This window comes from Salvelinus fontinalis, chromosome 38 (genome assembly GCF_029448725.1).
Source record: "Salvelinus fontinalis isolate EN_2023a chromosome 38, ASM2944872v1, whole genome shotgun sequence".
In the NCBI taxonomy this organism is placed as follows: Eukaryota; Metazoa; Chordata; class Actinopteri; order Salmoniformes; family Salmonidae; genus Salvelinus; species Salvelinus fontinalis.
Window position 1 is genome coordinate 12,579,181 of NC_074702.1, and position 25,657 is coordinate 12,604,837.

Below are 25,657 nucleotides of genomic sequence, written 5' to 3' on the forward strand. Positions count from 1 at the left end.
TTTCTGGACACATGTTGTCCAATGTCCAGTGTCCACGGACATGCTTGACCAGTGGAAATAGTGCCTGTGAGCCCTCCGTGCCATGCCTGGTCTCACTGTATGTCACAAACACTGTCATAGTGTCATACACCACACCCAATGGTGTCTGCTCTGTCGATGTGCATAATCCATGCTTGAACACTAATCATGCACATATGAAATATATGCAGTTGATCTAAATATGAGTACATTGGTATGTATGGTATGCTTAGTACCGATAGTTATTAAACTCCTCTCACTGTCAACTGTGTTTATTTTCAGCAAACTTAACATGTGTAAATATTTGTATAAACATAAGATTCAACAGCTGAGACATAAACTGAACAAGTTCCACAGACATGTGACTAACATAAATGAAATAATGTGTCCCTGAACAAAGGGGTGGTAAAAATCAAAAGTAACAGTCAGCATCTGGTGTGGCCATCAGCTGCATTAAGTACTGCAGTGCATCTCCTCCTCATGGACTGTATCAGATTTGCCAGTTCTTGCTGTGAGATGTTACCTGACTCTTCCACCAAGGCACCTGCAAGTTCCTAGACATTTCTGGGGGGAATGGCCCTAGCTCTCACCCTCCGACCAAACATGGGATTGAGATCCGGGCTCTTCGCTGGCCATGGCAGAACACTGACATTCCTGTCTTGCAGGAAATTACGCACAGAACGAGCAGTATGGCTAGTGGCATTGTCATGCTGGAGGGTCATGTCAGGATGAGCCTGCAGGAAGGGTACCACATGAGGGAGGAGGATGTCTTCCCTGTAACGCACAGCGTTGAGATTGCCTGCAATGACAACAAGCTTAGTCCGATGATGATGTGACACACCGCCCCAGACCATGACGGACCCTCCACCTCCAAATCGATCCCGTTCCAGAGTACAGGCCTCGGTGTAACGCTCATTCTTGAAGACGATAAACGCGAACCCGACCATCACCCCTAGTGAGACAAAACGGCGACTCGTCAGTGGAGAGCACTTTTTGCCAGTCCTGTCTGGTCCAGCGACGGTGGGTTTGTGCCCATAGTTGCCAGTGAGGACCTGCCTTACAACAGGCCTACAAGTACTCAGTCCAACCTCTCTCAGCCTATTGCGGACAGTCTGAGCACTGATGGAGGGATTGTGCGTTCCTGGTGTAACTCGGGCAGTTGTTGCCATTCTGTACCTGTCCCGCAGGTGTGATGTTCGGATGTACCGATCCTGTGCAGGTGTTGTGTGGTATGCCACTGCGAGGACGTTCAGCTGTCCGTCCTGTCTCCTTGTAGCGCTGTCTTAGGTGTCTTACAGTACGGACATTGCATTTTATTGCCCTGGCCACATCTGCAGTCCGCATGCCTCCTTGCAGCATGCCTAAGGCACGTTCACGCAGATGAGCAGGGACCCTGGGCATCTTTCTATTGGTGTTTTTCAGAGTCAGTAGAAAGGCCTCTTTAGTGTTTTCATAACTGTGACCTTAATTGCCTACCGTCTGTAAGCTGTTCGTGTCTTAACGACCGCTCCACAGGTGCATGTTCATTAATTGTTTATGGTTCATTGAACAAGCATGGGAAACAGTGTTTAAACCCTTTACAATGAAGATCTGTGAAGTTATTTGGATTTTTGCGAATTATCTTTGAAAGACAGGGTCCTGAAAAAGGTACATTCCTTTATTGAGTTTAGATACGTGTTAAAAAATACATAAAAAGGATAGTAATGTGTTTGTTCAGATTAAATGAATATTCCAGGAGTAACAGAATTAGATCATAAGTGATAAGGAATTTACCAGTACCAGTAGTTTGTGTGAGGTGGCTTTGTCTATTTAATCCATTCCGGATATGAGAAATGCTACTTTTATCCTTTCACAAGAATATAGTGAGTGGCTGTATGACAGAATTAGGTACAGTATTTACTTGCCAAACATTTAAGAACTTTTTTTACGACCAAATATTTGGGCCTCACCACATGATCTGGCCCTGTTTAGCATGTTCACCATTTTTCAATTTCAACAATCCCCCCTTGTTTCCCCACTGACTTAATGTATTAGTTAATTGTGAGGTAACAGCTTGAATGTATATCATAGTTCCTTCTCCAGCAGTGAGGTTTCTAAGGCCTTTACTGTTATTACAGTCCAGGCCCATAGTAACTGCATATTACACAATAGTGAAGTACAGTAGTAAGTATTTCAACAAGGTAACTGCCCAGTACATATGATATTGGCTAAGTCCAGTTTTACTTAACAGCTCATTAATAATCACTTAATTTAATCCAACCCATGTTCCAACAACAGATCTGTGAGCCATATTAATAGAATGTGTTGGTAGTTTGTGGGATTCAGCTGTTGGAAAAAAGCCACTGTGTTAATACATCACTTTGACTTAGCCTGGCTGGTAACAGTTGGTTGTTGTATTGCCAGAAGGATCTGTGGAGAGGGGAGAACAGGATGAGGGAGGGGAGGGTGAGGGAGGGTGACCTGTTGCCTCTGGTGGAATGCTACTGGTGGTACTGCTGCTTTAAGGAGTTGCGGTGTTGGTATCACTCCACTGGTTGGCATGTTGCCATGACAGCACTTTCTAGAACAGCTGAGCCCCGGGGATCACTTCCAATTTGGGGGCTCACGTGGGACTGCATCTGCTCTCTGTGAATGACAGGGACATTCAGGGAAGGAATACACACACTGTCAAAGACGTGCACGTGTGCATGCATACACACGCATGCACATACATGATCATGATGACCTTTATCACCAAAGGCTTTCAACACATGTTGAAACATTTGACTGTTGTCATCCAACTACCTGTTGCTAGCTACTAATAACTGATAATATTCAAAAGAGACGGTTTTATAACAATATCGTCTTCATGAAACGTATCTTTCAACATTCTTGTATGATACTGTAGGACTACGTAATTCTCAAATAATTCAAGTAATTCTCCTCTCACTAATGAACTTTAATTCAGGTCTTGTTGTTGCCGGATGTCTGAAGGACTAGCAGCAGGCATTGATCTGGGGACCACATACTCCTGTGTGGGCATCTTCCAGCATGGCAAGGTGGAGATCATCGCCAACGACCAAGGCAACAGAACCACACCCAGCTATGTGGCCTTCACCGTCACGGAGAGGCTGATCGGTGACGCCGCCAAGAACCAGGTGGTCATGAACCAACACTGTGTTCAGTAAGCACATCACCTCACCTTGACACACAGTGGGTAGTTAGATGAAGCCTCTAGCGGACAAAGGGAACAGAATCAAGGTTTATTTGAAGCTCAGCGCTGTAGCCTCTTGCCTGTTGTTATCAGTAGTCCCTACTTGAGGGCCTTAAAGTACTAGATTTAAATCCATCAGCCTCACCGCAATCCATTAGGGGGAAATGCAAAACTGACCTTAGAGACCAGTGTCCACAGACAAATTCATCCTACTTTTAAAAATCAACCCTACTCTGCCATCCCTGTGTCCAAAGATGCCAAGTGTCTGATTGGTCGTAAGTTTGATGATGCCGTGGTACAGTCGGACATGAAACACTGGCCCTTCACAGTGGTGAGCGATGGTGGCAAACCCAAGATGGAGGTAGAGTACAAGGGAGAGAGGAAGACATTTTTCCCTGAGGTGTCCTCCATGGTGCTCACCAAGATGAAGGAGACGCTGAAGCTTACCTGGGCAAGGTAGGGAGTCTGACTAACCAAAGGAAAAACCTCAATTCCAAATCTAGTCTTAGCCCCTACCCACTCCATGCATCCCATGTAGGTTTGAAAAGATTGGATGGGTATACATTGTATGTTAATAACTCCAACTGACAATCTATTTAGGGATGATACACACTAGACCTAACTAATAGTGTTTTTCCCTCTTCAGCCAGTGAAAAATGCTGTCATCACAGTCCCTGCCTACTTCAACGACTCCCAGCGCCAAGCAACCAAAGATGCTGGAGTGATCACTGGACTCAATGTCTTGCGTATCATCAACAAGCCCACCACTGCAGCCATCACCTGTGGCCTGGACAAGAAGGTACAGGAACCACAAAACAAACAAAAAAACACTGGTTTGTACGCCTCACACTAGGTCTGCTTGATTAGTCCTTTGAAAGTCCTACTGACTTAATTGCTCTCTCTTATCAGTTCGGCGGTGAGTGCAAGAGTCCTGTTCTTCGACCTGGGCGGCGGCACCTTAGACGTGTCTTTGAGGTCAAGTCCACCGCCGGCGACACCCACCTGAGAGGCCGCATGGTGAACCACTTCATCAGCGGGTTCAAGCGTAAATTCAATAAGGACATCAGCGGCAACAGGAGGGCGTTGCGGCGCCTGCGCACTGCCCGTGAGCGGGCCAAGCGCACCCTCTCCTCCAGCACCCAAGCCAGCATCGAGATTGACTCTCTCTATGAGGGTGCCAACATCTACACCTCCATTACTGGGGCTCGCTTTGAGGAGCTCATCGTTGACCTGTTACGCAGCACCCTGGAACCCATGGAGAAGTCTATGAGAGATGCCAAGATGTACAAGGCCCAGATACACGACATCGTCCTGGTGGGAGGCTCCACACGTATCCTCAAGATCTAGAAGCTTCTGCAGGACTTATTCAATGGGCCTCAACAAGAGCATCATCCCTGATGAGGCTCTGGCTTATGGCATCTGTAGGTATCTCAGTGTGTTGCAGGAAAACTTCACTGTGTTTCATCCAACATCTCCTCTCTGTCCTCCACAGCTGTGCAGACTGCCATCTTGGCCGGTGACAAGTCAGAGAGCGTGCAGGACCTGCTGCTGCTGGACGTCCCTTGGTATTGAGATGGCGGGAGGGGTCATGATCGAGCTCATCAAGAGGAACACCACCATCCCCATCAAGCAGACCCAGACCTTCACAACATACTCAGAAAACCAACCCGGAGTGCTCATCCAGGTGAGTCTTTTATCAGCTGCCAACATTTGTGTAAAGTAGCCAGATCACATATACCCTCCATGATTCTATCTAGTATTAATCCATTTCCATGATTTATTTCTCAGGTGTATTAGGGGGAGAGAGCCATGACCAAGGACAACAATATCCTTGGCAAGTTTGAGCTCACCGGAATCCCCCCTGCCTCCAGGGGTGTCTCCCAGATCGAGGTGACCTTTGACTTTGACGCCAACGGCCTCCTCAATGTGTCTGCGGTGGACAAGAACACCGGCAAGGAGAACAAGATCACCATCACCAATGACAAAGGTATACCTCCTCAACCTTGAACCTCACGACATAATCAACTATCTTATTTATTTCCAACCCTTTCCTCAACGAAAAGAGTCCCAAAAAGAAAGAGAGACAACAGGAGAGAGTAGGAGATAATGAATATGTCACATATGGGCAATTATATAATGATGTGTCTGTATCTTGTTATCCCCAGGACGTCTGACCAAGGAGGACATTGAGCGCATGGTGCAAGAGGCTGACCAGTACAGGGCTGAGGACGAGGCACAGAAGGAGAACGTCACAGCTAAGAACTCGCTGGAGTCCCTGGCCTTCAACATGAAGAGCACCGTGGACGACGAGAAGCTTGCGGAAAAGATCAGCCCGGAGGACAAGAACACCATTGTGGAAAAGTGCAACGAAGTGATCTCCTGGCTGGACAGGAACTAGGTAAACCACAGGGGGCTGGTGTAGAGTTCCACCTAGATTGAGTGTTCTTAGTGGTTAGCAATGGTTTGACAATGATGCATTTCCTCCCATGGTAAAAGTAGGCTTCACAGTATGTTTGAAACAAATAAATCATATAAGATAGAATATTCTGATCACCACCTGTGTCTCTTACCCTCTCATACTCTCTCCCTTCTTCTCTCGTCTCTCCCCTTGTCTTTATCTAGACGGCAGAGAAGGATGAATATGAGCACCAGCAGAAGGAGCTGGAGAAGGTGTGTAACCCCATCAATTACCAATCTGTATCAGGGTGCCGGAGGCCCGCCAGAGGTATGCCAGGTGGTATGCCTGGAGGCTTCCCTGGAGGTGCTGGAGCTGGCTCCTCCTCTGGACCAAACATCGAGGAGGTTGACTAAAATCCCTGACATCTACAGGAAAGAATCCACATCCTATCCACATCTCCGCTCCCAGGCTTCACACAAAACCTACTGCAGACCTGGCCTGTGTCATCACTTCCCTTCTTGAGAACATCCTGTGTAATATTTATATCTATGGCAGGCTCCTACAGCCTTGTGCTGTTGTGCAGTTCACACAACCTTCACTTTAATCAGATTGAATATATCACAACCATTTAAGCTGGATTCTGATAAGCATTTTTTGTGTTTTTCTTTAACTTCCCCCCAAATACCCTCCCTGGGGTTAGATTTGACAAATTAATTTTGTACATTAACAGTTGTCACAAAGTGCTTAGTCTTATAAACTTGTATGAACATCTGCACTATTGCTCATCGGAAAAGTTCCCTCAAAAGTGACATTCATCTTGTAGCAATCTTATTATGAAGAAGTAGAAATAGGTATGTATGTGATTTTGATATGTGAAGACAGCACCATGTGCAGATGTATATTTTGTTCCTGATTGGTAAGATCCTATTTTCTGGCGGTTTTCTCAGTGGCCTCATCCTCATGGTGGTGGGCCCTCTGTTACAACCCTCAAATGTAGTGGCATTTTAAATGTGTCAAAGCATGATCTGGAATAGCAATTTGAACACATGTCCTTACTGCTACTTTGTATAGATGAATAAACAATATCTTCCTTTCTTAATAAAACAAATGTTTTTGTCACTGAGGGCTCCATAAAACATATGATCTGAATCCATAATGTTAATCAAGTGTTTTGTTTTTGATTGTTTTGCGGTCACGTTCAGCTGCATATAAACAGAACAGTCTGACCATGGTTTTCCACCCTGCTCGTGGGATTGCAACACACGATTATAAGATGTTGTTGTTCTGCCCATCATCAGAACTCCAATTGGACAGCGTGATAAGAAACCAGAAAAATAGGCATCAAGGGCATTTCAGAGGACCACATTTGGGGTCTGGGCATATTTTCCACTCAGCATAAAGACAAAAAATTATGACTGCATCTTTCCCTGGAATCATTGTGCAAAGCCTTTTTTGCTTAGGCCTGGTCCACATGGAGTACAGTTCACTACGTGGCAAACACAAGCGTGTATCTGACTGTCCCTGAGGCGTGAGGTTTTCCCACCTGTTCCACCTGACTGTTTCCAGCTCTATCAGACCTTCAGGGAACCCGTGGGTGAGTGGGAGACATGACTGATGGGCCTGCCAGGGTATAAGAGGGAAAGGGACAAAGAGACGTCAAGCACAGTCTACTACACTATGGCCATGCTCTGGATCGTCAGCTCTCGCTTTGATGGCCTCAGCCCTGGGTGAGTGGTGTCATCATCAACGTCTGGTAACATGAACTGATTTGATCTTTTTGATCCTTTATTTATTCACATAGGTAAGTCCTAATGAGATGAATAGCTAAAAGAAGCCCTGGCCAAAAAGTAGGTGAAGTGTTGTATTATACTTTGGTAGTTACTGAAGGCATGTCAGTCCATACTCTGAGGCCAATCAAAACTATGTAGGACTTTGGTCAAAAGTGGTGCACTATATATGAGGATAGGGTGTTGTTTGAGACTGTGTTTGTGCCCTAGGTTGCGGAGTGCCTAGCATCCCGCCGCAGGTGAGCGGCTTGAAGATTGTGAACGGACAGAATGCCGTATCTGGCTCCTGGCCCTGGCAAGTCTCCCTTCAGGTTACCCCATCCAGGTCAAAAGCATCTCCAGGGTAAGTCCAGAAGCCTGGGGAGAGATCTGCTCACTTAACCACAACATGCCTGCCTGCTTCATAGGTTTTACCAGAGTTCTGAGATTCTGTTCACTTTCGAAGATGAATCACTTCACTATCTGTGTCTACATCTTTCCCTGATCCCTGTAGGCTATCACCCACCCCTACTACAACAGCCAGAACTTTAACAACGACTTGACCCTGCTGAAGCTGTCCTCCTCCGTCCAGATCACCTCCCGTGTGTCCCCTGTGTGCCTGGCCTCCTCTAGCACCCCCTTCCCCTCTGGAACCCGCTGTGTCACCACTGGCTGGGGCAAGACTGGCACCACCTGTGAGTGGCCACACAAGCTACTGAACCATTATTGATACATGATAGATTTACAGTTAATACAAGAGTATGTGCAAATGGATGGTAAAATACACAAAAACTGTTTTATCAGTAAACCAGTCAGCATGGCTCTTAAGAAAACAGCTGCATCGTAGCTAAAGGCCTAATGTTTGCAACATGATTTCCTTCCTCATTCTCAGTTAGTGGAAAGAAACTCCCACACACTGCACTTGCAAATATAGCACTATTGCATTATTTCCGGAAAAGTATGCACTCACTACAGTATGGTGTTCTGGATAAGAGCGTCTGCTAAATTTCTCAAATGTAAAGTGTATTGTGCCAATGTTTCCAACTCAGCTTTCATTAGAGCACTGAGCTCCTTCCTAACCATGTCCCCTGTCCCCAGCAAGCCCCCGTATCCTCCAGCAGGTGGCCCTTCCTCTTCTGAGCCCTGCTCAGTGCAAGCAGTACTGGGGCCAGAACAGGATCACTGACGCCATGATCTGCGCCGGAGCCTCCGGAGTGTCAGGTTAGGACATGACCTCCCATGACCTCCTGGAGCAAGTTGAGGCTACATTTCTCCAGTCAGTTACTGAGCATTTCTCTCTAATCACTCTCGTATCATTTCATCCAGCAATAACCTTTCACCCAAAACATGCACTATCTTAAAGTAGCTAGGTACAGATTTGTTTAACCAAATTCTCTGGCAATGGCATGACAATGGAAGTCAGATAGGCTACAACTCGGCCCCTAATACATAATCTATACCAGTGCCAGTGCTCCTAACCTCTCCTCCATCTCCAGGGTGATTCCGGCGTGTGGTTTCAGTTGGGTATCGTGTCCTAGGGCACCACCAACTACAACGTCAGTCCCCTGCCGTCTACTCCCGTGTCGCCTACCTGCGTGGCTGGATTGACCAGACCGTCGCATCCAACTAGAGTCACAGTGTACCCCAGCTGCAATAGCATCCATGTCTCCTCACACAAACTCTTCTTCCTGCAAACAGTGGTCCCACAGATGAGTGGGTGATGTCACACAGGCTTGATCCGGCTAGCTTTCCCATCAGCTAGTGATATTTCAACCTGTCTCATGCACAGCCGCTCACCGTGTTGCCACCGTCTAATTGTTTTCAATGTAACTGAAAAAGATGCATTCAATTAAAGTTGTATAAAGTTTTTTTCTGTTTGAAATCAGAGCAGTGCAGAGACCATTCAGGAAAAACATAACCATAACCATCAACAAAACAAAACAAAACACACACATGCATGCATGCATAAAAAAAAACGTTGCATTCATTAATAGTAACCCTTGGATAGTCTTACTAAAACACATTTGGCAGTTATGTTATTTTTTTTAATGTGTGAACTGTCCTTGGGAAAGTAAAGGTTTTTTTGCCTCCCAACTTTTCCCCCTGACAGCAAATATGGAAAGTATTAAAAAATATGTGTCAAGCAAGCCATAACCGGGTTAAATATTTTCCTGGTATTTTACAAATGTTCCATCCCGAACATAAATGACTTGTCACACGACGAACCCGGTATTTCATGCCAAAACCGGAAGTGCCATTCTAAAGCATATAAATGTGTCTGGATTTGATTAGAGCTTTGATCGGCATGAACATCCAAGCCTGATGAGCCATACATCAAAGACATTTTGTGATCCCAAGCCCAAATGATAGTGCCATTATCCAATACATTGTTTATGATATAGGCTACCGCACATTACACAAAAACATAAAAGCCAATAGATGTATACATGCTCTCTTGGGAAAATAAAGGAAACGAGCTCTAGTAGCCTAATCTTTTTGAGTGTAGACTGTATACTGTATTGTATTATAAGTACTGGAATTACTGACCTCATTCAAACCATGAAGATGGGAGAGAACGTGATGCTGGTGCAGGACATGAGGCCTACAAAGTCATATTTATATTTGGAAATATAATATGGCCTATTTTAAAATGTGTATAATTTGCAGGCTGACATATATACCTTTCAAAATATTTACCTTAATGTTTTACCATGTGTGTAATAGCCTACCTCCTCTTTCTCCATTGTTGCTTCATTCCTTCTTTGCTTTCAACAGTTAAATTAAATAAGTTTTGTTGTCCTTATCTTCGCCATTGTAATGACACCCTTGAATAATAAATATAGGACTAGAATAAGATGCAGATGGCTATCTATTCACTCCATGAAGATTGACCAGTTATGGGTCTGAATAAATAACTGTCAGAGCCTACCATCGTGCATTCTCTCCTCTTTTAAACTCCCTGTGAGTTCCATTGGCTGCTGTAGGCCTAGCTAACATTCAGCAAACTGTATCCCTCTTTGAATAGTCTGATAGTCTAATAATGATTAAAAAAATGTCCAGCAAGCTATTATTCTAGTCTAGCTTTTCCCGGGACTCCAAGAGCTAAGGAGCATTTTTTAAGGAGAGAGGCCAGTGGAGCATAGGTGTGGATTATGCAAGAGACCGCTATAAATTAGAAGCTTAACCTATGCATAACCCATCATTCATTAGCTAAATGTATGGCTAACACTGCATTTCATTTATTACCTGAAAGAGGTAGGCTCAAAGATCTATAGGCTATAGAATGCATTCAGGAAGTATTCTTTGCTTTGTCATTATGGAGTATTGTGTGTAGATTTATGTGGGGGACAATTTAATAAGAATAAGGCTGTAACATAACAAAACGTGGAAAAAGTCAAGGAGCCTGAATACATTCGGAATGCACTGTACAGTATAACAATCTTGACCAGGATTAGGCCTATCTATTTTGGATGCAATTTGAATGGAATGGATGGAGCGAGAAAGACAGAAAGAGTATTTGCATGCACACTGATTTAAAGTAATGATATTCGAGTGATAGGCTGTTTTAAAACTCTTCAGCTGCAATTTAAAAATGCATATTTACAGTGAAAAAAATGGTGACCCCGAAAACCAGATGGAGAAGAGTAAATTGGACCGCATTCAGTCCTTGTATTACTGTAGCATAGGCTGTTGCAGCAAATGTAGTCCTACCTTTCACAAGAAAATAAAAAAGTTACCATGATGAGATGATACATGCATTGTGAACTGCACTCCATACTGAGAAGCGTTGATGAGTTATCTGTACTTTACTTTGCTATTTATATTTTTGGCGATTTTTACTTTTACTTCACTACATTCCTAAAGAAAATAATGTACTTTTTACTCCATACATTTTCCCTGACACCCAAAAGTACTCGTTACAGTGACAAGAAAATGGTCCAATTCACACACTTATCATGGGAAAATCCCTGGTCATCCCAACTGCATCTGATCTGGCGGACTCACTAAACACGCGTACTTCGTTTGTAAATTATGTCTGAGTGTTGGAGTGTGCCCTGGCTTCCGACATAAAAAAAAAAGTTAAGAAAATTGTGACGTCTGGTTTGCTTAATATAAAGGAATTTGAAATTATTCATACTTTTACTTTTGTTACTTAAGTATTTTTAAAACGAAATAGTATTTTACTGGCTGATTTTCACTTGAGTAATTTTCTATTAAAAGGTATCTTTACTTTTACTCAAGTATGACAATTTAGTACTTTTTCCAAAGAAGCCAGATTTAGAAATATGGCATATAATTTAATAATTCCATTTCACATCATGCTGATCCTGTTCATATAAATAATTAATTATAAATTACCGGTTTCTCGCAGTTATTCATTCTGGGAAAATGGAGTAGGTTTGACAGAGAAATCTCGGTAACCCAGTTCCTGTTATTCAACCCTAAGCCATACCATCTTCAAATATGAAATAAGACACTTTAAACTTTGAGAGGATGTTTGAAGAGAAAGGGAAGGAGGCAGAGGGCGACAGCGCGCGCACGCGAGAGAGAGCTGTTTCATTTGTGGCGAGAGAGTGGATGATATTCATTGCTATAGAGAATAAGATGGAAATGGGTAAGACGCTTTATAGTCTATTTTTTTCTATCCTTATAATCTCTGCACCGGGTGCTTTAACTTTTCATTCAGACTGATGCTTCATTTGTAGAAGTAGAGTTTCATGACAAACATGCAATTCTTAATGTCATCTCGATTTTTGTCAATTGCTTTTTACTCATACTTTTTTAGAAACTCCTATGCATTAGAATTGTTGCATTATGAGTGAATAGAGAAGATATGAGGGCTAAGTCATGTACTAAATGTCTTCTATAAATCTAATGACTTTCCTTGTTGAAAGTCATACCTGGTCATAGTAGGTGGGAAATGAATGAAAACTGGGGTAACAAATTACCACAATATAACCTTCTCTTTTCCACCATTCCATTGGGACATTTCTTGTGAATAATTGATCCAAATAAACAAATAGATATTTAAGGCTTATCTATAGCAGTGCAGTAGACGTGTGCAAGGTTGCACAAAATATAGACTATTTTGCAAGATACTGACTTCCCTTTCAGATAACATCCGTTTCAAATAATCTCTTATAGACAAGTCTACTAATCAGCACTATATTTAAGACTACAATGTGTCGGAGCCTAAAAGACAATTGGTAATATTTCTTTCTAATTTCAGAAAACTCTACCATGGTATATTCCGATGTGACAACTGGGATGGACATAACATCTCTGGTTGTCTACTGTGTGGCGTTTGTGCTTGGCCCCACTGGCAACGGCTTGGTGATCTACGTGACGAGCTGCAGGATAAAGAAGACTGTCAACTCTGTTTGGTTCCTCAACCTGGCCTTGGCAGACTTCCTCTTCACTTCCTTTCTGCTCCTCTATATCATCAACATTGCCCGTGGTTATGATTGGCCTTTCGGTGACATCCTTTGCAAGTTAAACAGCATGGTGACTGTGCTCAACATGTTCGCCAGCATCTTCCTCCTGGCGGCCATCAGTCTGGACCGCTGTCTGTCCACGTGGGTGGTTGTGTGGGCCCATAACAAGTGCACGCCAGGCAGGGCTGAGGTCATCTGTGTGGGGATCTGGCTAGCCTCATTGGTCTGCAGCCTCCCATTCACCATCTTTCGGCAGATCATACACCATGATAATAGGACAATGTGCAGTTATTCATTTCCCCATTATTCCACCTACAGGAACTTGGTTGTGTTCCGCTTTCTGCTGGGCTTTCTCATCCCATTCCTGGTCATCATAGGCTCTTACATTGCCATATGGATACGCGTCAGGCGCCTTCAGAAAGGAAGAACGCGCAGGTCCCTCCGGATCATCATCTCCGTTGTCCTGGCCTTCTTCATCTGCTGGATGCCATTCCAGGTCTTCCAGTTTCTGGACATCATGGAAGAAGACAACCAAGGCCTCAAGCTGGTCGTGCATATAGGGATTCCCCTGTCTGCTAGCCTGGCATTCCTCAACAGCTGCCTGAACCCCATCCTGTACGTCTTCATGTGTGACGAGTTCCAGAAGAAGCTGCGTCAGTCCGTGCTGCTCGTATTCGAGAGCGCTTTTGCAGAGGACCACGGGATGAACTTTGTGTCATCAACGCGCTCCCTGAACTCCCATCTCTCCCGGATCTCCCGTAAGTCTGAGTCTCTGGCTCCAGGAGAAAGAGGACATTTACACCCCACTGGTGACCAGTCTGATAGTAAAGTGGAAACTGAGGTGTGAGACATCTGCAAAAGACAGGGCTAGTACATCTGTATTACAGAGTAATTTGACTGTATCTATACTGTAGTTATGGGACTTGAAATGGTCAGTAGCTGTTGTCATTGTGGTTTTCATGGTGGTAATCAAATCAAATGTATTTTATAAAGCCCTTTTTACATCAGTAGTTGTCACAAATTGCTTTAAGAGCAAGCAATGCAGATGGAGTTACCAGATTTAACTTCTGTTATAGTGATGTTGAAGTTATGGAGACCTTATTTTGATGTTATGGGAAAATTATGTTGACATTATGGGGAAATTCTCACACACAAATAAACAATAACATTCCTAAAACTCTAATTTCAAAATCTTACAAGACTTTGACCAGACGGATCAATTTTGGTATAAAAAAATAACTAAAAAGTAATTTATTAATTTCTTTGTTAATATTTTGCTTGTAGCTAATATAAGAGTTGACTCCTGAAAGGACTCTTTGAAATCTGACCAAAGAAAAACACTTTCAATTGTTTTACTTGAGACAACATTCCTTTGTGATCCAAAACAAACAGAACATTTCTTGCCTGTATGTGATAGATATCTTGGACCTATTTCATCCATGTGGACTGTGTTTCTGACCTGCAGATGACAAGATCCTTCTGAAAAACCCTCTCCCAAAATAATTGCTGTGGGGAAATCCTTTGAATTACATTTCATCAATCAATTGTAAAAACAGCACTGGCAGATATATTATAGCGATGAATAGATTACAATAGCTCTTTACAACTTTTTATAAATCTTTTTTTTCTTTCAGTTAACATTTTTACTTTTACATTTTAGATGTGTGAGAGACTTTTCTTTTGAATGTTTAAACAAAAAATATTCACAAGAGCACTGCTTGTCTGGGAAACTGGTGATCCTAAAAACACAAATATTTACCACTGGAAGCCTGGAATTAATTCAGAGTATCCTGGAATTTAGACAAAATGTTGCACACTACTCAACCTGTTTACAAACTTTTCATGACACATTGTTGTGATTGACAACAGACTATAATAATGCATTACCAGATATTCTGTAATATAACAAAAAACATGTCATAATTATTTAAACAGATTAACTTGGGCCCACCAGAAGCATCAACTTACTGAAAGTATTGCTACATTTTCAAAACGAGGACTTTGGGTCCCTAATTGTAGCAGTATTTGGTAGAAATGGGCTCCATGAGGCTCCTCTGACATTGTCACACATAATGTCCTCCTTGGGGAGAGGACTAGGGCAGCGTCCTGGGATAGATGACTTCCCCGTGGCTCCTACCTGCTCTATTCTTTTCTCCTCCCTCTGCTGTGGGATACTGCCTGGGGGATTCCCAGCTAGCGGTCGTACATCTCCTTCATCTCTTTCAGGATCTTGATGCTCTCACTATACCTCAGCTGATTCTTGTTGGACGCTTCTTTCCATCTGAACAGTTATGTATATTAATAAGATTGATCGCAGCTAGATAAACAATGTTTACATTGGGAAAAAAGTTGATACAAATTCTGTCACAATCAACATTACATTCGGTTCAATAGTTGATATTTGACTCCACAATCTATTCATGTCAACAAAGTTAGCTTTTGTGATTAGACTTACTTTTGTCTGATCTTTTTCCAGCGTTCTATGTGGTTGTATATGAGGGGACCAGACACAAGAGCTGTATCTGTAGACTGGTGACAAAGACACGACAGGTTGAAGCAATCAACCGTTTTACTGTGGCAAATATGAAAATGATGGCTAGGCGTAGCAGATGTTATACAGTACCTTGCTGACGATAGGCTTTTCTGTGGGCGGGATCCTCAGATTGACAGGATCTCCAGAAGGGTTGAGAGGACAGGAGGTGGGCGGAGGAAGGCGATACACATTCTGTCCCTTACCATTGAGCATGTCTGCAGCCTGGCAAGATGCAGGTAAAAAGTGAGAAAACAAATATGGACAGAGAGCACAAATGAAAAATATATATTTATGCCCACATTGTGGGCATCTTTGTCCTGCTTTTTGGTTGTGAGCTTACCTCCTCTTCCCCCATGCTGTGTGGGGGGCTTGGGGATGCAGCTCTCTCTCTGACCGCCGGGTTGTTCCTCATCCAGGCCCGGCAAATGGGGTAAAGTGGGGTACTGGTGGAGTACTGGGCCAGGTCCACACTGCGGTCAAACAACTTGATAATGTAGGCATCTAGCAGAGAGGGAGGATAACAAATGATTGTATATGTAGGTGAATATCTAGAGCTTGAAGGGTAGTCAGTGAGTGAGAGAGAAAAGGTTTTTAAAAGTCAAACGATCTGTGTTTGGCAGGGGATTGACATCTGCAGCGGACTTACTTTGTTTATGTTGGTTACTCTCTGTTAAGCTATCATCCATCTCTTTCCGTTTCTTCCTCCGGTGCTGTGGGAACCGTGACGATGGCCTATAACATCAACGATGAGGGAAAGGGGACAGGTCAAGGCCTTTCAGTGTCTAACAGCCACACAGTCAGATGTGTTTAAAAAACTCAAATAAGGCTTACCGCTTCCCAGCAGAAGATGGAGACACATCCCTACGGAAGAAACAGGCAATCGGAATAACTACAGAAGTAGTGGAACCACAATAGGCTATTGAGTGAGTCTCAATAGCATACTTCATTTAATATAAAAAGTTGGAATACCAGAAAGGAAAAAAAATGTTACAGCCATACTTGCTCAGAGACTCTTCTGCCATCTTTGTCTCATCTTCATTTTGTTCCCTGGAAAAACAGCAAAACCAACATTTCCCATCACCTAAGCTTGATTAGACAGTGCACAGCCAAGGAAAGGTTCCAGAAGCTGTACGTTTCAGTGTCAAGCCAGTTAATGTACTGTATCTTTCCAAATAAAATAAAAACACCAACCTCTCACTGTCACTCTTCTCTACCAGCCCCTGTAATACTGCATCTAGTCGGCTGCGTGCACCACTCCCCTCTGCATCTGACAAATATAAATAAACAGTCGACTTTACTTAGGAGAGATATAATAATTCCAGTAGATAGTGTTAGGTACCACTGTATCGTCAGCTGAATGTGTTTTTGGTTTTGAAATGTTCAAGCGCTCACCTGGCTTCTCAGTCTTGATCTTGACGTGATGCATGATCAGTCTACCCGTTCACACTGACATTCAGAAATCCCCAAAACAAAAGATAAAATACAAGTTAGTTGGTAGCTAGTTACAACGACAAGCTTGCTAAAAAGATTATGTACAGGGAAATACTGATGCAAAATATGTAGCTAGATATTAAATGACCCAAGAGGACTGTTGTTGTGCCTGGATGCCGTAGCTAGCTAAAGTAACTGATTAACGTAAACTAACGCAAATTGAAGCAGTCTTTTCTTGAGTAAGCGTGTATATACGCATTATTCGAATTATGTCTATTTGATACATAACTTTTAATCGGCAGAAAATTATTGTAGAATTAATGTCCAAATGCCACGTATCTATACATAGAACATAGTTTTGTTACCCTCCAATAACTAACAGGCTGGCTGGTTGGTTGGTTGGTTTCCGCGGTGGTCGGATTTGTTTCAGAAGACTTTCCTCTTCCGCGCGCAGGTCGCTTCCTTTCTACTGGTTGTACAATGTGGAGTCGACTACACGAGTATCATTGGTTCAAATCAATGTCTGTCACTTACCAACTTGTTCTAGATTGGCCAGAATCGATCGTTGTCGATAATGATGTTCTCGGTAAAGATAAACTCTAGATTATTGAATCTGTCAAATAGTTGAATAAAAGGTTATCCTGCGAGGAATGTACCATTTACAAAGGTAGAACTAATTGTCTAGACTATGCATATGATTTTACTAATCTAACTATTTTATTTCGCCGTTTGGTTGCGCGGTAACTGATACAAGCCCAAACCGGATAAAAACCCGGAAGGCGCACTATGTTTATCTTTTCATTGAATCAACCCAGGCAGTTATCAAATCGAGATGCTCAAGTAACATTTACATGGAAAGTACGTGCTTTTAAAAAAGTATTTAATACGTAATCGATGTCAGTGATCTAGCCTTTCTAAATGAATGAAAACAGTTTTAAACTGCAATGCTGTTACCTAGCTAATTAGCTAGTTGTCTCTTTTCGCTCTCTTGTTAAATCAAATGCGTGTGTGCTATGCATTTACCTGACACACACTTTAACACTGTCTCATCCTATGATTATAGCTAAGAGTTGTCTACATGTGGGCTATAACACCTCTCTGCCCAGTGTGTGAGTTGGTGCCGGTGGTACTGTCAACATGAAATCCAGGTGAGACGTGGAACAAGTAATTAGGAATGCAGAGTTACCTTTTTCAAACCAGCACGATATGTTTTTACCACAATGAAAATGGTCACCTTTGTCTCTCTTGCTCTCTTAGTGGTGCTGCTCTGTTCACAAGGAAGAATCCCTTCCCACCAGACCCACCTCTGGGAAAAACACATTACTACCCCTCACGCACCAAGAAGCTTCCAAAGCAACAGAGGAAAACTGTAAGCTGGACTTCAGGGGCTGTCGGGGTCTTTTCCAAATACACATACTCCAATACAGTAAATAAATGTATTGTCATTAGTCTCTTCATCAAACTGTAGCTTTTTTCCTTGTTTGTCTTAGACCCTGAGCCCTGTTCTCCTTGCCCAGCTGTCCAGCCCTCCTCTCCAGACACACTCACTGAGCCCAGAGGACCAGTGCTTCCTCGGGGCAGCCAACCACTTTGTCTTCTGTCCTCCTTCTGCCACAGAGGCCCAGCCTAGTTTCTTAGAGTCCTGGCCCTCCACTGACCTTGGGTCCTCCCCGGGCAACACTGCCGCCTCCCCGAACACAGACACACTGACACGGGACCCGACATCGGGAAAGTCCCTGGTCTCCACTGGGGGAGGAGAGCAGGAAGATTCAGTGTTGGCAAAGTATGCTTAATACTATTTCTAGAATTACATGATGGTAATTTGTTTTATTTGTGACATGTCATACAGCATTTGTGACCCTGCATCCTTATGTATGTCTTCATTATAGTGTGTATCATATCCACAATAAGCTTGCAGGTGATGAGTTCATAGGATTTTTGTATTGATTTATGGTTTCATGCCCTTTACATGTCTCATTAGTAACTACAATAATTCCTTTTCCAGGTACATTGAACGCTTTCGTCACGGAAGGCCACAGAGTCGAGAGGAGCGTCAGCAGATGTCGGCAATGGTGGGAGAGGGCCAGCAGCCTTTCTGGTGGCTGTCCTCCTCCCCTCTACCCACCAGTTCTACACCCACTCAAACCACTGACAAAGGTACTTCACTTGGATCATTCATTATTCTTTACATCTCATTGAAACTCACTAAAAGATTTGCTGGCTCTATAAAACAAGGAATCTAGTGACTGTTGTGATGTATTTGACCAACTGTCTTGCTCTGCTCTCCATTTCAAATCAAAGTTTATTGGTCGTGTACACAGTTTAGGAGGTGTTATAGCGGGTGCAGCGACAATCTTATGTTACTAGCACCTAACAATGCAGTCATATAATAAATAAACAAAATGTAAGGAAAGAAATCAAGAACGTCAGGGCGAATCCAATTAACAACCCAAATAGCACTGCATCAAAATGCAATCTATACACCGGATGAATATGTACAGCAGTAGCTATATTAGTGAGATGTATCAAGTATATAAATAATTATGCTGTATGTTTAAACAGTAAAATACAATGTCTTCTCGTTCATTCCCTATTTCTTTATGTACACAGGCCTTTCCCTTAGAAAAGACTCAGCCACCACCCTCAGTCCAGTTGGGCAGTTTCGGCATGGCACCACCGTCTCCCCATGCAGGGGACTCCTTGATCTTAGTGCCATGGTGAGTACATCATCGTCCTGTTCATGCTCCGTCCTGGTAAGTTTCTTTTTGAGATGGTGAGATATATTGGTATTAGACAGGTGTATGTAATTCTGTCAAGTGTGCAAGAGCCAGAATGGCTGAGATGTATTAGAAGAAAGATTCCCCATGCAGAGTGCCGCTCCTCATAAATATTTGCATACCAACACCAGACGACATGTTCTGCCCAACCACTGTTTATATGAACTAGTTAGAAGCTGTTCCCTTTGATTATGCAACTGTGTTTGATGCCTTAGTTAATACCCCTTCTGGCCAAAACATCGCTCCATATCCAGCTTGCTGCATATCCCTGAGGGAATGAGTTAAACTCGATATGCAACTGACGTGAGCTTTTATAGAACTGATCCATAAAGCGTGTTCAAAACAGAACCCGCTGAGGGCTCAGTTACACAACATTGTGAATGTTGGTGATAGAAATGGTGACAGGAGATGATGCCTCTGGTGCACTCACTGGCCTCTCTCTTTCTGATGCCCTGGCAGGGCTTGTCAGACTCCTCTCACGATGACCTTGGAGACTCTGAGATACAGCATCTACAGGAGAAAGCCAGTAGACTGCTACACAGAAGGTAGATATGCTGGGAGGAATGGAATACACTGAGCAGGGTTGGGGTCAATTAAATGTAATTCAGTCAGTTGCAATGAGGAGACTTGGATTAGTCTTACAAAAACTAAATGTTATGTTTTCAGTGAGCACTCACTCAGTAGTGGATCTATTCCCATCAGCTCTGAGGGCCTGGGCTGCTCCAATTTTTCCTCCCCTGTGAGCATAGATGAGCCAGTCCGAAGGCCTATAGTTACCAGTCTTATCGACTCAACCACTGGTGAGCCATGGGGGTTGGGAAGTTCAAAACATCTGATTTGCATTAATATCCCTTGTCTCAACCACATGATATTGCTTTTTCAAACTCCCAGAGCCACTCTTATTCTGTGTTCTTGCCACGTCCCTCATTTCTCATGGTCACGATTTTAGTTTCCTTTTTCAACTTTCTTTTCTCACTTTATCTGAATACACATATTGCAATAACTCTTCTTGTGTAACCGCTTCCTCAAGTTGTGGGGAACCTAAGCTCAGCAGACCTCTATGCTGGAACCGCTCCCAAACCGTCTGTGGTTGGTCCCCCTGACCCCCGCACACGCCCAGAGGAGGACATCCTGTTTCAGTGGCGTCTGAGGAGGAAGATGGAGCAGGCCAGTCAGTGGGTTCAGTCAAACCCACAGCAGGGTTACACCTTTCATCAGCACTCTGTCAGCTGGCAGGCACACAAGGTACTTACCCCCTTGTCTACTACACCTGCTATTAGAAAGAGGTTTTGAAGTCTCTTTGAAATGTCTGCCATTGTGTGGTAGTATTTTCCAATGCATTTAGCTAATCACAGATCATATGATTTCATTTGTTCCCCTTCGTTAGGTACAGCGGAATCCTCTCCCTGCCTATTCCTCTCATAGAGTTGCCCCTTCCCTCCCCATCTCCTGCCCCACCGTCTCTAAGTTGCAGTCGGATTCCTCGGCCCGTCCCCACATGCACCTTCTCTGTGACATCCTTCCTTGTACCACTCAGCCCCACTCCCCTCCACCCAGCCACCAGAGGAACCCAAAGAGGAGTGAGGTCTCTGGGGCCGACCGGACCGTCAGGCAGCTCAAAGCCCAGTCCAGCTCCACAGACACCTCCACTGAGGAGCCCACTAGTAAACATGAGTCCTCGCCACCACCGCCTGCCTTGTCTGTGACCACAGAGGAAGAGTGGGTAGTTCAACAGAGGAGAACCGAGAGGACAAAAAAGGAGACACTACAGAAGGAGAGGAGTGAGAAGCGGACAGGGCCTTCCTGCAGAAAGAAGAAATCAGTCAGGTATGACATGTATATAAGAGGGGTGACAGTTTGAATGAATGACATGTGGCCCAGTCTGTAAACTCAATAACAATATCTCTGTAGGTGTCACGTTGGTGACAGGGACCATGCTGAGAGGCCCAGCTATGCAGATTGGAATGTGAGCCAACGCCACACCAGAGGTAAAGACAGGGTCACCCCATGGAGGGAGGAGCCCAGCAGAGACTGGGGGCAACAGGAAAGGGGGCCGGGGATAGTGAGAGAGGGCTGCCCTGGAGATCGTGCTCCACCACCCTCTCCCATACACAGCGCCCTGGGTCAGGTCAGTTAACAATGTGGGTCAGTTGAAAAATATATGGCAAATAGAAATCCGAAATGGATGATGTTGAGAGATAGATGGGAAGGGTTGAATGGAGCTGAAGGGTGGGACTAATAACAAGATAAACAATGTAAAACATACGGGATCTGTAAAATGTATATAGGTTTGGAACTTTTGTGAAATAGCACAGTTACAAATAGAAATCAAACTGGATGGACATCAGAAAAAAGAGGAAGGACTAAGAACAAACAAGAGAACTATTGTAAAGTAGACTGTGTCTGTAAAATGTGTATAAATTGAAGGTAAAAGCCAAAGTGTTTATTAGTTTACTCCAATTGGGGGATCGGTGGTAGGGTTTGCGGGGAATAATTATAAAGGTAGATTCTTTAAAAAAGTATGTATGCCTATATAGGTATGTATATACAGTATATGTATGCATGTGTGTATGGATATATATATATTTACCTCAAATATATGGGGGATTGGAAATAATGCAGACAATTACATTGATGGAAGCAACATTCTTTCCCGCAATAGTAAGCTGATCCACCCCTAAAAAACTAAAAAACAAACACTGTGGGTCATCAGCATCACTGATACTAGATGCCATTAACACATTGAAGAAAGGCTGTTATGAATTTAAGACTTACAATAATATTCATTTACTTTATTCATTTTTCCAGGTTAGTTTAATTTAAATTAAGATATTAGCTGAGTAAAGCATATTAATTTACCTTGGCAGGTAGTTTCAGAGGTACTGTTCCTGACCACGGACTCCCCAGACCCGCCCAGAACCCCTGTGTCCTCTGACTCTCCCAGATACGCGCCCCCGCAGTCCCCTGCCCCGCCTCCCAGTGCACAGCAGCCCCGGGAGGTCGTAGCTCAGCTGCTGCAGGAGGCTGAAGGTGAGACTGCCTGGTGCAGTGGGGACTGCTGACCTTAACTCTAGGTAGCAGAGGTGGAATAGACTCTGGCTGTATAATAGTGTGTGTATATATAGCCTCCAGTCAAGTTCCACCGGGACTGAATCCTAACTTGAACTTTTTCCTGAATATCCCATTCCTATACATGCATTTCTTACTCTAAATAATAAGTTAGGATTTTTCCCTAAATGCTAAAGGGGTATTTTGGGCGGCATAACAATTGAGTGATGCCACTGTCCTCTCTGTTACAGGAGTACATTGACCGTATGGACCAGTGACAGTTATCTATTTTCACTTCACCTTGCTTGTGTTCATGTGTACATTTCTAGCTATTTATACCTGTGTACAGTTAACATGTGCTCTAATATAACATATTATGAACTCCTGGCATAGCTTTGCTAGAAAGTAGCTAAAGTTACAACAAAAAGAATCGGTAATGTAATCAAATGCTCCTGAAGTTACTTTTGTTTTCTGCACAGTGACATTTTAACTGCAAATCTTTTCCCCCTTAAGATTCAGATGAGCAGGAGTTTAAAGATGACCCCTTACTGAAGGTCTTAAGGCAGCAGAGGAAGTGGGTGAAGGAGCAAATCAGGTAAAGAACTGGTATATGTTCCCTAGATACAATACATCCTTCGTCATTTATTTCATTGACCTTTACTCATTAAGATAATGAACTTAAAATATTTTCAGAGTAATTACAGTGCCTTATGAAAGTATTCACTTGTATCCACATTTTGTGTTAAAGCCTAAATTTAAGTTGTTAAATCTTTACAAATTAAAAGCTGAAAAATGTCTTGCGTCAAGTATTCAACCCCTTTGTCATGGCAAGCCTAAATAAATTTGGGAGTAAAAATGTGCAAGTCGCATAATAAATTGCATTGTTTCACAGTGCAATAAAAGTGGTTAGCATGATTTTTGAATGACTACCTCTATGTACCCCACACAAACATTTATCTTTAAGGTCCCTCAGTCGAGCAGTGAATTTCAAACACAGATTCGACCACAATAGCCAGGGAAGTTTTCCAATGCCTTGCAAAGAAGGGTAGCTATTGGTAGATGGGTTAACAAAGAATAGGAAAAAAGCAGATGTTGAGTATCCCTTTGACCATTGAAGTTATTAATTACACTTTGGATGATGTAACAATAACAGTCACTACAAAGATACAGGTGTCCTTCCTAACTCAGTTGCTGGAGAGGAAGGAAACCACTCAGGGATTTCATCATGATGCCAATGGTGACAGTTAGAGTTTAATGGCTGTGATAGGAAATTGCAGGGGCTGGATCAACCACATTGTAGCTACTCCACAATACTAACCTAAATAACTGAGTGAAAATAAGGAAGCCTGTACAGAATAAAAATATTCCAAAACATACATCCTGTTTGCAATAAGGCATTGAAGTAAAACTGCAAAAAATGTGGCAAAGCAATTCACTTTTTGTCCTGAATACAAAGTGCTATGTTTGGGGAAAATCCAACACATTACTGAGTACCATTCACCATATCTTCAAGCATAGTGGTGGCTGTGTCATGTTATGGGTATGCTTGTAATCGTTAAGAACTGGGTCGTTTTTCAGGATAAAAAAAACGTAATGGAGCAGGCGAAAACTTGGTTCCGTTGCTTTCCACCAGACACTGGGAGATTAATTAACCTGACAGTAACCTAAAACACAAGGCTAAATCTACACTGGAGTTGGTTACCAATAAGACGGTGAATGTTCCTGAGTGGCCGAGTAACAGTTTTGAATTAAATCTACTTGATGATCTATGGAAAGCCTTGAAAAAGTTTCTCGCAATGATCAACAACCAATTTGACAGGTTGAAACATTTTGAAAAGCATAATTGACCAATGTTACCTAATCCAGGTGTGAAAAGCTATTAGACTTACCCAGAAAGATTCACAGCTGTAATCACTGTCAAAGGTGCTTCTACAAATTTCTATATTTCATTTTCAATAAATGTGGAATAAGTTCTAAAAACCTAGATGGTTGAGAATTATTTTTATTTATTTTTTAAATCAATTGTGAATTCAGGCTGTAACAACAAAATGTGGAATACGTCCAGTGGTATGAATACTTTCTGAAGGCACAGCCTTATTCTAAAATGGATTAAATAAAAAATGTTCATCAATCTACACACTATCCCATAATGACAAATCAAAAACAGGTTTTTAGAACCAGACAATGACCCCAAGCACACAGCCAAGACAATGCAGGAGTGGCTTCAGGACAAGTCTCTGAATGTCCTTGAGTGGCCCAGCCAGAGCCCGGACTTGAGCCTGTTCGAACATCTCGGGAAAGACCTGAAAATAACTGTGCAGCGACGCTCCTCATCCAGCCTGACAGAGCTTGAAAGGATCTGCAGAGAAGAATGAGAGACACTCCCCAAATACAGGTGTGCCAAGCTTGCAGCGTCATACCTAAGAAGACTCAAGGCTTTAATCGCTGCCAAAAGGGCTTCAACAAAGTACTGAGTAAAGGATCTGAATACTTATGTGATTGAGATTTTATTTAATTTTTTGCAAACATTTCTAAAAACCTATTTTCCTTGTCATTATGGAGTATTGTGTAGGTGAGGGGGGGGGACAATTTAATCCATTGTAGAATAAGGCTGTAACATAACAAAATGTGGAAAAAAGTCAAGGCGTCTGAATACATTCCGAATGCGCTGTATAGTTAAATCATGATGTTATGCTGGTTTTTGTCTTTGGAGTAAAATGTTACATTTTATTTTCTCACATTGCAGACCCATTTGAATCCTAGAGTTATATAATATTTGGCTATGCAAAGTGTTGAAGCAACCATAGAACATGCTCTAAAAACATGTTTTTTCTTTCAGTGAGGTGGACTCGCTGTTGGATGAATTCCAGGAAGAGTGAGCACTGGTGGTGTGCACGCACACATGGAACAGAAACAACCAATCTATTCAACAGCATTTTTATTTTATTTTTGTACAGAAATATATAATGCATTTATTTTTTACTAATTCTCTTATAATAAATAGTTAAATATACAACTACCTTACTGTTGGGTTTTGTGAACATACTTAAATCTCTGA

The 25,657-nt window shown here is 42.8% G+C and overlaps 3 protein-coding genes and 2 pseudogenes across 8 annotated transcripts; 4 read left to right on the top strand and 1 right to left on the bottom strand.

The window, feature by feature from the left end:
* Positions 1 to 2,981: 2,981 nt before the first annotated feature.
* Positions 2,982 to 6,022, top strand: LOC129838020 (heat shock cognate 71 kDa protein-like; annotated as a pseudogene).
* A 1,201-nt stretch (positions 6,023 to 7,223) lies between these two features.
* LOC129838034 (chymotrypsin-like protease CTRL-1) lies at positions 7,224 to 9,005 on the top strand (annotated as a pseudogene).
* Positions 9,006 to 11,910: 2,905 nt separating this feature from the next.
* On the top strand, positions 11,911 to 16,533 carry LOC129838031 (C3a anaphylatoxin chemotactic receptor-like). The gene is made up of 2 exons (XM_055904696.1): positions 11,911 to 11,990; positions 12,606 to 16,533. The coding sequence occupies exons 1-2, from the start codon at positions 11,954 to 11,956 to the stop codon at positions 13,655 to 13,657; spliced, it is 1,089 nt and encodes a 362-aa protein (XP_055760671.1). The 5' UTR covers positions 11,911 to 11,953; the 3' UTR covers positions 13,658 to 16,533.
* On the bottom strand, positions 14,407 to 17,237 carry lin37 (lin-37 DREAM MuvB core complex component). Of its 4 annotated transcripts, none has more exons than XM_055904702.1 (10): positions 17,140 to 17,237; positions 16,736 to 16,789; positions 16,535 to 16,604; positions 16,343 to 16,390; positions 16,175 to 16,204; positions 15,990 to 16,075; positions 15,684 to 15,844; positions 15,434 to 15,565; positions 15,266 to 15,339; positions 14,407 to 15,091 (listed from the first exon to the last, which is right to left on the bottom strand). In XM_055904702.1, exons 2-10 carry the CDS (start codon positions 16,767 to 16,769, stop codon positions 15,004 to 15,006), a joined length of 723 nt encoding a protein of 240 aa, XP_055760677.1. In that variant the 5' UTR covers positions 16,770 to 16,789; positions 17,140 to 17,237; the 3' UTR covers positions 14,407 to 15,003. The 4 variants fall into 4 exon arrangements, with proteins under 4 accessions (XP_055760677.1, XP_055760675.1, XP_055760678.1 ...); XM_055904700.1 differs by having other exon boundaries at positions 16,535 to 16,610; XM_055904703.1 differs by lacking the exon at positions 17,140 to 17,237 and adding an exon at positions 16,989 to 17,133.
* Positions 17,238 to 17,311: 74 nt separating this feature from the next.
* Positions 17,312 to 25,623, top strand: proser3 (proline and serine rich 3). 3 transcript variants are annotated; one of them, XM_055904673.1, is made up of 14 exons: positions 17,312 to 17,632; positions 17,838 to 17,922; positions 18,032 to 18,143; positions 18,265 to 18,557; positions 18,780 to 18,931; positions 19,385 to 19,491; positions 20,011 to 20,096; positions 20,218 to 20,351; positions 20,582 to 20,796; positions 20,939 to 21,378; positions 21,463 to 21,679; positions 22,419 to 22,581; positions 23,113 to 23,194; positions 25,439 to 25,623. In XM_055904673.1, exons 2-14 carry the CDS (start codon positions 17,912 to 17,914, stop codon positions 25,476 to 25,478), a joined length of 2,052 nt encoding a protein of 683 aa, XP_055760648.1. In that variant the 5' UTR covers positions 17,312 to 17,632; positions 17,838 to 17,911; the 3' UTR covers positions 25,479 to 25,623. The 3 variants fall into 3 exon arrangements, with proteins under 3 accessions (XP_055760648.1, XP_055760651.1, XP_055760649.1); XM_055904676.1 differs by having other exon boundaries at positions 20,254 to 20,351; XM_055904674.1 differs by having other exon boundaries at positions 17,312 to 17,441.
* The last annotated feature ends 34 nt before the right edge of the window (positions 25,624 to 25,657 follow it).